We start from the raw sequence: 8,317 nt of genomic DNA on the forward strand, positions 1-8,317 counted from the left end.
TTTTTTTTTTTAAATATATCAGGGTCTCAATGTGTAGCTCAGCTGTTCTGGAATTCAGAATTGTCCTAATTTCAGGTGTTAGAGTTCTAAGGGGCAAGCATGTACCTGGGTCATTTTTTTTTTTTTTAATTTTGTTTTTGAGATGGAATCTTGTTATGTGGCTTAGGCTAGTCCCATATTTCTAGGTCCAAGTGGGTTCAGCCTTTCTGTGAACTTCAAATTTTTAAATTATATATCTTTTAAAGATTTATTTTATTTATATGAGTACACTATAGCTGTCTTCAGACACATCAGAAGAGGGCATCAGATCCCATTACAGATGGTTGTGAGCCACCATGTGGTTGCTGGGAATTGACCTCAGGACCTCTGGGAGAACAGTCAGTGCTCTTAACCACTGAGCCATCTCTGTAGCCTTGCTTGCTTGCTTGCTTCTTCCTTCCTTTCTTTCACCCTAATCTGTCTCCTCAGAGTGCTTGGAAACATCTTCAGCCACATTTTTATTAGCATTTTGTTTTGCTACTTACGTGGTGAGCCATGTGAGAGCAGTCATGCTGGTCCAGTAAGCTCACTGACTGCTACATTCATGTTGTAGGAAGATGGGTGTTCTGGGGTGTAGCTTTAGCTCAGTTGGTGGATTTACACAAAGTCCTGAGCTTTATCCCAGCACCACAGAAACCAAACACACAGGTATATACCTGTGATCCCAGCAATTGGCCTTTTAAGGCCAGAGTTCAAGGTCATCTTCAGTCACATAGTTACAGGTTAGCCTGGGCTACTCGAGACCCTGTCTCAAAAAGGCGTGAGGCAGTATTCTTGGAAGCCCACATCTTGGAAGCCCACAAAGCCAGTGTCTCATTTTACACCCTCCATGTGGTGTAATGGATCTAGGCCTGGGTCCACTAGGCACTTAATAGCTGTCTTAGTTCATATGGGGACAGGATGTCTCTGGGTGCCCAGGCCTTCTCCTGGGAACATGTTTTCTTCACCTGCTTACTAGACACTGAGCTCCTGAGGACCCTGGTTGTGTCCCTGCAACACAGGGGTCCCTTAGCTCTCCTTTACTAGAGAGACATAGGCTGACATAGCACTTCAAAGTTGTTATGAGGCATTTCAGAAGAATCTAGAGATGCCAGAAGGATGGAAGCAGGGACAACTAAAGCAAGGCAGTCATCAGGACTTTGTCACTCATGCCATCATCCCACTCTCTTACAGATGAAGATGTATGTGTGTTCAAGTGCTCGGTGTCCCGAGAGACAGAGTGCAGTCGTGTGGGCAGACAGTCCTTCATCATCACCCTGGGCTGCAACAGCGTCCTCATCCAGTTTGCCACACCCCACGGTATGTGTTTTGGCTCCATGGTAGAGCCCAGGAGATGGAGGGATGCTTTTTGGTTTTTTTTTGCTTTTGGTTTTTTGAGAAAGGGTTTCTCTGTACAGCCATGGCTGTCTTGGAACTCACTCTGTAGACCAGGCTGGCCTCGAACTCAGAAATCCGCCTGCCTCTGCCTCCCAAGAGCTGGGATTAAAGGTGTGCAGCACCACTGCCTGGCCGGGATGGTCATTTAATAGAAGTGTTACCATACAAACCTGAGGACCTGAGCTCAGTCCTCAGCACCACATGAAAAGTTAGGCTTAGTATAGTACACACCTGTAATCTCACAGCGAGGGAGATGGAGACAGGTGGATCCCTGCAGCTCACTCACCAGCAGGCCTTGCCTTATCAGAGGTCCGGGCTAGAGAGAGAGAAAGTCTGCCTAGAAAAACAAGGTGGGGAAGGGATTCCTAAGGAATGACACCTGCCACCTAGAGCTGACATCTTGCCTCTACTTCATATGAACAGGCAACACACACACACACACACACACACACACACACACACACACTCACTCACTCTGCACTTGCATATTCTCAATGCCTTGGCATACACTTGTAGCCCCAGCTGCTGAGGAGGCTGAGGCAGAAGGAAGGATCCCTGCCTGAAGATAAAAGTAAGTTATAGTTGTGGGCAGGTATGGTGGCACGTGTTCATCATCTCAATTTCTCAGAAAGCTATGATATGAGGATCACTTGAGCATAAGAGTTTGAAACCGGAGCTGGTGAGATGGAGCTGGTGAGATGGCTCAGCGGTTAAGAGCTCCGACTGCTCTTCCAAAGGTCCTGAGTTCAAATCCCAGCAACCACATGGTGGCTCACAACCATCCGTAATGAAATCTGATGCCCTCTTCTGGGGTGTCTGAAGACAGCTACAGTGTACTTACATATAATAAATAAATATTTATAAAATTAAAAAAAAAAAAAAAAGAGTTTGAAACCAACCTGAGCAGCTCTTGCTCTAAAAAATCAAGAAGGAAAAACCAGCCTATGAAGAGACTTTTTTTTTATTTTTTTTATTTTTTTTGTTTTTCGAGACAGGGTTTCTCTGTGTAGTCGTGGCTGTCCTGGAACTCACTCTGTAGCCCAGGCTGGCCTCGAACTCAGAAATCCACCTGCCTCTGCCTCCCGAGTGCTGGGATTAAAGGCGTGCGCCACCACGCCCGGCTATGAAGAGACTTTTAAACAGATGCCCCACACCAGTATCTCACTGGCTGCTGTGAATCCTCTGGGTCTCAGTTCTTTGTTTCTCCAAAAGGGCCAAACTGACTCTCCTGCCATTCCCAAGCCTTTCAGAAAGCTGGTTAAATTAGGCTTGAGGCCAGCTTTTCCAGCTGTGTGTCTAGCCTTGGGCAGGCTGTGGGTTGGACCCTAAGGGAGGAGTAAGAGGTGGCTAGAGGTTTTGCTCTCACTAGAGAAGCTGCTGAGGGCTCTGATCAGGCCTGCCATTAGGCATGAGAAGGATCCATGTGGTTGCTCAGGATGTCTTGTTGAAACCCAGGTGAGCAGAGCTCTAGGGCCTTGGAGTTTTGGAAGTAGCGGCCAGGCTTGTGACTGTCCTGTGACAGGTCTTGGTCATGGAGTGCTTGGTGACCCTGGTGGCTGTACTGTCTTAGCAAGAGGTCACCTGTACCTCTAGTAGAGCTGTTGCAATGTGGAGGTCAGGCCACCCTGTTGCCTTGTCACCTCCTGCACAAGCATCCTCAGACTTCCTGCTCCTTTTAATTTCCCCTTTCCCTTCTTTCTCCCCTTTCCTTCCCTTCCTTGTAATCCTAACACTTAGGGAGTTGAGACAGAAATATCAGGAGCATAAGGTCAACTTCGTCTGTTACGCCTCTGAAAAGGAGCCTATGCTGCATGAGATACTGTCCAAGAAAATTGATTTGTTTTAAATTTGAGGAACTAGAAAGTAGCTCAGTGAAGGTTAGCCCTTCCCTGAGGTGTGTGAAGTCCTAGCTCCATCTCCAGCCAGCACAGGCCTGCAATCCTAGTACTAGGAAAGTGGAGGCAGAAAGACCAAGAGTTCAAGGTCATCCTCAGCTTCATAGCAAGTTCATGGCCAGCCTGGGTTACACATCTGTCGATTAAAAAAAACCTTTTTATCAAACATAAGAGTTGTATACATGTGTGGCCTGAGCTAAATAAACACAGCTCTACATGCATAAGATAGCATAGCGCATGGAAAGGACACTCAGGGGTACTTGAGTCATTCCAGGAACATCTTAGAATGTATTCCTAATAGAAGAAGGGTCTGCCAGAAGCCCAGTTCATTGTTGATTTGTTTAATCTGCATGTGTATGGGTGTGAATGCAGGTGTGCGTGAGCCTCGTACATGTGTGGAGCTGAGAAGAGCTCCACAGTGAGTCCTCACCTCTGCCTTACTGCTTACCACTGAGCACACCGGTTTAGTTGACCTGCACGTTTTGGGAATTTTCTCATCTCTACATTTAGAGTAAGAAACAATGTGCAGCTACATCAGATTTTTATGTGACTTTTGGGGTCTTTATTTATGCATGGTAAGCACTTTAACCATCAAGCAATCCTCCCAGTCTTCAAGTTCATTGTCATGGAGTCTGTGGGTCTGGAGAGATGATTTAACAAATAGTTTGCTGCACAACATGATGACCTGAATTCAATCCCTAGAAACCACACAAAAGTGGAAGGAAAGGACCACCTCTGTAAACTGTCCTCTCTGATTCCACATCCCTGCACGGTATGTTTTCTCACACATGATGTACATAATAATAAGGAGAAACTTTGGGGTTTGGGGTTTTGTGTGTATGGATGTGTGGAGGGGGGTGTTGTTTTGATTTTTTTTGTTTTTTTGTTTTTGTTTTGTTTTTGAGGTGGGGTATCTCTGACTGTCCTGGAACATGGCCCTGGCTGTGTAGCCCAGGCTGGCCTCACATTGGATTTCAGTTTGCCTTTACCTCTAGAGTGCTGAGATTCAAGGAGTGTGACACCCAGCTAATGATGTGTTGGAGATACTACCACCAGGGATTACCATCCACAGTTAGGTTATAAATCTGGAGACAGGGGCAAGAGATGGCTCAGCAGGTAAGAGCACTAGGCTGCTCTTCCAGGGGACTATAGTTCTCGTCCCCACACAGTACCCACACGTCAGCTTACAACTGTATGTGTAACTCCCGTTTGGGAGGATCTAAAACCTGGCTTCTGTGTGCACCAAATACATATTATATGTACAGGCAAAACATACATATACATAAAATAAACTGGGGGGAGGACTTCTAGTTAAGAGTTCTTCCTGAGGATCCGAGTTCAATTCCCATTGCCTACAAAGCAGCTCACAACTGTCTGTTATTCAGTCCCAGAGGATACAGAGCCCTCTCAGGGATTCTATCTGAGGACTACAGACATATATGCAGGCAAAACAACCCATAGACAGATAAATAAATAAATAAATAGGTAAGTATATAAATAATCCTGAAGGTAATGTGATAATGTGGCCTTTGTCTATGGCCTGGGAGCTAGTCAGTACACAGTCTCAGGGAGCCTTAACTCATCATGGCAGGGAAGGCTTCATTACAGGAGTGGCCCAACCTGTGTTGAGGAGGTAGAGTTGAGATGGCATGTCACTGTAGTCCAGGATTGTCTTGAAGTTGCAATGATCCTGCCGTAGCCTCAGTGCTGGAGCTTCAATCACACCTAGCTGGCTTTTTTTTTTTAAGATTTATTATTTTATATATATAAGTACATTGTCTTTTCAGACACATCAGAGGAGGGCATTGGATCCCATTATAGATGGTTGTGAGCCACCATGTGGTTGCTGGGACTTGAACTCAGGACCTCTGGAGGAGCAGTCAGTGCTCTACTACTGAACCATCTCTTGAGCCTGCCTAGCTGGCTTTTAATTAGTTATTAGTTAAGTTGTGTGTGTCAGTGTATATGATGTGTGTAGATGTATGTGTTTGTATGTATGGGAGTACACACATTAAGGTGCCATGTGCATGTATGTTTGTATGAATATGGAAACCAAAACCCCTTCACCTCATTTATTGAGAGAGGGCCTCTCGCTTGAATCCCGAGTTGATTGGCTTTGCTGGGCAAGCTGGCCAGTGTGCTCCAAGGAGTCCATCCTCATCTCTTGTGCAGTGGGATTACAGCTGGGCCAACACAAGCATTAATCTGAGTTCTAGAAGGACTTTACCCATTGAGCCAGTTCTCCAATTTTTTTTATTTTTTTTCTTCTTTTCTTTTTTTTTTAAAGTGTATAACTTGGTGGCCATTATTCTAAGTTCCTCCGTAATTTTTTTAAAATATATTTTTATTCTTTGAGAATTTCACATATTCATACAATGTATTTTTACATATTTACCCCTAACTCTTCCCAGAGCCATCCTCTATCCTGCTGCCCTCCCCCTTCAGTATATATAATCTACCCAGGCCAATTTGTGCTGTCCATAGACTTGTGGCCAGGGCCATCCCCCACAGCATGGTCTACCTCCCCTTGGAGAATACTGATTCTCTCTCCCCTGCAGTCATCAACTGTTTACAGTGCCTCAGCTCAGGGTGGGCTCATTGAGCCCGTCTCTGCTTCCTGCCTCGGGTAACTTTCATGTGAATCAGTTCAAAGTCCTTGACAACACAATGTCCTGGGGAGGGGTGGTGGACGGCCTCTCGGTGCTTTTCTGTGTCCTCAGGACTCCTGCTGTCTCTAACCTTCAGTTGGTGACCCTGTGCCCACTGCTACCCCCAGAGGCTTCTGTAAACTCCAGGCAGATGTGGAGCTGGTTCCTAAGGGTTGGTGCCCTGTGCTCCCCACACTTCATGGGATGTTGTCTGGGAGGAACGCCCAGGCCTGTCCTCACCACATGCCACCCGCAGTCATGCCCTCGTGTCAGAGGGCCTGGCAGCTCATTTTCTTTCCTTCTCCATTGGAACATTGTACTGGGGGATTAAGAAGTTGGAGGTAGACAAGTCAGGAAAGGCAGACAGGAAGAAGAAATGGCCAGGCACGGTGGATTCTCTCAGAGGGGTAAGCACTGGCCTCCTGGTGATCTGGCTCCCCCTTTCCAGATTTCTGTTCTTTCTACAACATCCTGAAAACCTGTCGGGGCCACACACTGGAGCGCTCTGTGTTCAGTGAGCGGACAGAGGAATCCTCAGCTGTGCAGTACTTCCAGGTGAGCTGGCACCTGCCCTGGGACAGACAAGCACCTGGTGTCTCCCTCCCCTCCCTTCCCACAGGAGGTCATGCAGCACAGGCTAGGCCCATATGGGTGCTCATCCTGGCTCTGTCCCTTACTAGCTTCATAGCCTCAGTTTCCTCATCTGTGAAGCCCAGGGTCTCAGGTGTTTAGAGTAATGACTGAACTGTAGCCATGTCCTAAACCCTTAGTGAGTGTAAGGCTCTGTATAAGCAATCTTACATGCTCAGCAGCACTTGGACTTTCCCAACAACTGTTATTGTCCCCATTTTACAGATGAGAAATCTGAGGCTCAGAGAGGTTAAGTGACTTTGCTCCAAGTCACACAGCTCTTATGCAACAGAGTCACGATGGGAAAGCCAGGTCTGCCTGATGCCCAAGCCTGTGGCCCTGCCAGGTGCCACGCTGCCTCCTGATCGCCTGTTGTCTTACAGAGAGACACCGCACATCACCTGCCTGGCGCTCTGAGCTCTAGGGTTTTGTTCCATCCATTCCTCTTCTTTGGGGCCCTAAGATGAGACATTTATCCCCCAGATGTTAGAATTCCACCCATGACAACGTTTGTGATTTCTTGGGTGGCCTCCAAGTTCAGGTGACATCTAGCTTTGTCCTTCAGCCCTGCTCCCACTTCTGGAGCAGCTGGCTCTTGTCAGTTGGGTACAGGCTGGCAGAGGGTACATGACCTCCCAAGGGAGGTTTATGCTGTCAGGCCCTCCCTCCATCTTAGGGCAGCCAGGGCTGTGGCAGTCCGTCATGCCATGTGTCGTGTGCTATTGGTGTGTCTCTGTTCCAGTTCTATGGCTACCTATCCCAGCAGCAGAACATGATGCAGGACTATGTGCGGACAGGCACCTACCAGCGTGCAATCCTGCAGAACCACACGGACTTCAAGGACAAGGTGAGCCCTCAGAACAGGAAGCACACTGAACAGAGTCTGCCGTGTGCCTGAGGGGTCGGGCAGGGCCTTCTCCCTCCCACTTCTGTTACCTAACTCCTTTGTATTTGTTGTTCTGAGCCAGCCTCGGCTTTCTTTTTTGGGGGGGTTGGGGGTGGGGTGTCATGACAGGGTTTTTCTGTGTAGTTTTGGCTGTCCTGTAGATCAGGCTGGCCTCAAACTCACAGAGATCTGCCTGCCTCTGCCTCTGCCTCCTGAGACCTGAGCACCTCTCCCCGTTCCATTTTCTTTTAGTTACCATTATGTTGTTTCTTCCCCTTCCTACAGAGAATACTTTTGCTCCTTCTAACATGACTTTGGTCTTACTGTTTTCTGCCTCAGGTATACTGCAGCATACTAGACAAAGATAGGTTTTATATGGAACCTAACTCTAATCTCAGCACTCAGGAGATGTTGCCAAGAAGGTCACCAACTATAAATTGGGAGAGCTTACCTAGCATGATGAAGACTCTGGCTTCCATTGTAGCATTGCAGAAAAATAAGACAGCTTTAGATAAGGAGGTTGATGCTCTAAAATTGGGAAGAGCGCCATGCAACTTGGATTCAGGAAGAAGCAGGCATATCTCTAAATTGGAAATCAGAGCTGCACAGTGAATCCCTTTCTCAAGAAAAGGGAGGGGGGAAAGCTGGAAATAATGAAGCCACACCCATCTCATAGTCGCATGGCAGCTTTGGGGAGCAGTGAGCTCTGTGGGAGGAGTGGACCCAGCCTGCTCTCAACTATCTCAGTTCTTATTGCATCTACCTAGAGCAAGAGTGGAGAGCGCATGGGATGGGGTCTTCAACCCATAAAGCTCCACCCTCAACTTTTTTTTTTTTTTTTT

The 8,317-nt window shown here is 47.2% G+C and overlaps 1 protein-coding gene across 3 annotated transcripts in view; it reads left to right on the forward strand.

Moving 5' to 3' along the window:
- Carm1 (coactivator associated arginine methyltransferase 1) overlaps positions 1 to 8,317 on the forward strand; it is a 43,701-nt gene that overhangs the window by 21,453 nt on the left and 13,931 nt on the right. For all 3 annotated transcript variants that reach the window (XM_021172996.1, XM_021172995.1, XM_021172994.2), the window contains exons 2-4: positions 1,213 to 1,338; positions 6,408 to 6,514; positions 7,332 to 7,436. In XM_021172996.1, the coding sequence (XP_021028655.1) occupies positions 1,213 to 1,338; positions 6,408 to 6,514; positions 7,332 to 7,436 (338 nt within the window). The remainder of the gene's footprint in view (positions 1 to 1,212; positions 1,339 to 6,407; positions 6,515 to 7,331; positions 7,437 to 8,317) is intronic.

This window comes from Mus caroli, chromosome 9 (genome assembly GCF_900094665.2).
Source record: "Mus caroli chromosome 9, CAROLI_EIJ_v1.1, whole genome shotgun sequence".
Lineage (NCBI taxonomy): Eukaryota > Metazoa > Chordata > Mammalia > Rodentia > Muridae > Mus > Mus caroli.